This window comes from Nicotiana tomentosiformis, chromosome 12 (genome assembly GCF_000390325.3).
Source record: "Nicotiana tomentosiformis chromosome 12, ASM39032v3, whole genome shotgun sequence".
NCBI lineage: Eukaryota > Viridiplantae > Streptophyta > Magnoliopsida > Solanales > Solanaceae > Nicotiana > Nicotiana tomentosiformis.
The window spans coordinates 93,511,901-93,513,185 of record NC_090823.1 but is presented as its reverse complement, the minus strand read 5'-3'; the positions used below and the strand labels follow the sequence as shown (position 1 = coordinate 93,513,185).

Sequence of the window (1,285 nt, the reverse complement as noted above, 5' to 3'; positions counted from 1 at the left end):
TCGACAGATGTTATGGTCGCCATTACCCAGAGCATTGGGGCTAAAGAGAGCATGCCGAGCAATCAGAATGCTATTATAATAACTCCAAAGTGTAGCAATCGGAGGAATATTGTGGGTGAAGGAACATCGTAGAACGCTAAGGTGACCGCATCGTTAAACATAGGGGTTAAAGGGGACAACTCGATTAATCAGAGCGTTATAGGGGTGGCGAACAATCGAAAAACTGTTGTTGATTAGGAAAAGATGTTAGAAGCAACAAAAACTACTAAACTGATTGAACTCCTCACGGGGAACCCGACTACTAAGGACCTGAAATGGGAAAGCTTATTTGCGGAGAATAGACTAGAATCTAGGGGCATGAGTTTGGCATATATTGCGCCGGTGATACCGGAAGGTGAGAAGATTGCTAAACTTAACCAGTTGGAGCTGGAAAAAGGATCAGTGAAGTGGAAGCAGACCGTGATCTTGTATGTTATAGGTGCTACTCCATCTATAGGTGCACTGAAAAGGTACATAGGTAAGCAATGGAACTTTGCTGCAAAACCGAAGATCTATTTCCATAATGATGGATATTATGTTGTGAAGTTTAACACCTTGGAAGACAAAGATGAAGTCTTATACTCAGGTCCTCATACAATAAATAACAAGGCAATTATAATTAAGCCATGGGAAGCAAATTTTTATTTCAATGAGGAAGTTTTGAGAATGATTCCATTGTGGGTGCAGTTTCCAAACTTGTCGTTAAACTATTGGGAAATGGAAACACTTAGTATGATCCGTAGTGTACTGGGAAATCCTATTTACACGGATGAATGCATAACAAAGGTTGAGAGGATCTCATTTGCTAGAGTTCTAGTGGAAATGGATGTAACAGTGCCCCTACCTCATGCGATCAAAGTACAGGACCCAACTGGAAGAATATTTGAAGAAGAAGTTTGGTATGACCGGATGCCAGAATATTGTGATACATGTCTCCAAGTAGGAAGGACATAATTGCAATACAATTCATAGGAAACAGATCCATGATCAGAAGAATAAGCACAAAGAGGAAAATGTTAAGAAGGTGATACATAAGCAGGAATGGAAAGCTAAACCGGGGATTGCACTTGTCATACAAAGTGATAATGGGGGTGGCAGTGAGGGGGCAGCCAAGAAAGGAAATCAGACAAATGTGGTTGAAACTCAAAGAAAACAGAGTGGTAATCAACATGAGGCAACTAAAGGAGTAAATTCAACACTAGAGAGTACAATCAAGAATGGTGAACAGTGGACTGCGGATAAGTGA

General features: G+C 40.7%; 1 protein-coding gene across 1 annotated transcript; it reads left to right on the top strand.

Moving 5' to 3' along the window:
* The first annotated feature begins 243 nt into the window (after positions 1-243).
* Positions 244-1,285, top strand: LOC138903050 (uncharacterized). The gene is made up of 2 exons (XM_070190963.1): positions 244-938; positions 1,012-1,285. Exons 1-2 carry the CDS (start codon positions 244-246, stop codon positions 1,283-1,285), a joined length of 969 nt encoding a protein of 322 aa, XP_070047064.1.

Excerpts from the sequence above, each read along its gene's own strand:
- LOC138903050 (XM_070190963.1), top strand. The coding sequence starts at position 244 with ATGTTAGAAGCAACAAAAACTACTAAACTGATTGAACTCCTCACGGGG. Across the intron at positions 939-1,011 it reads ATATTTGAAGAAGAAGTTTG|GAAACAGATCCATGATCAGA; the intron begins GTATGACCGGAT and ends TACAATTCATAG.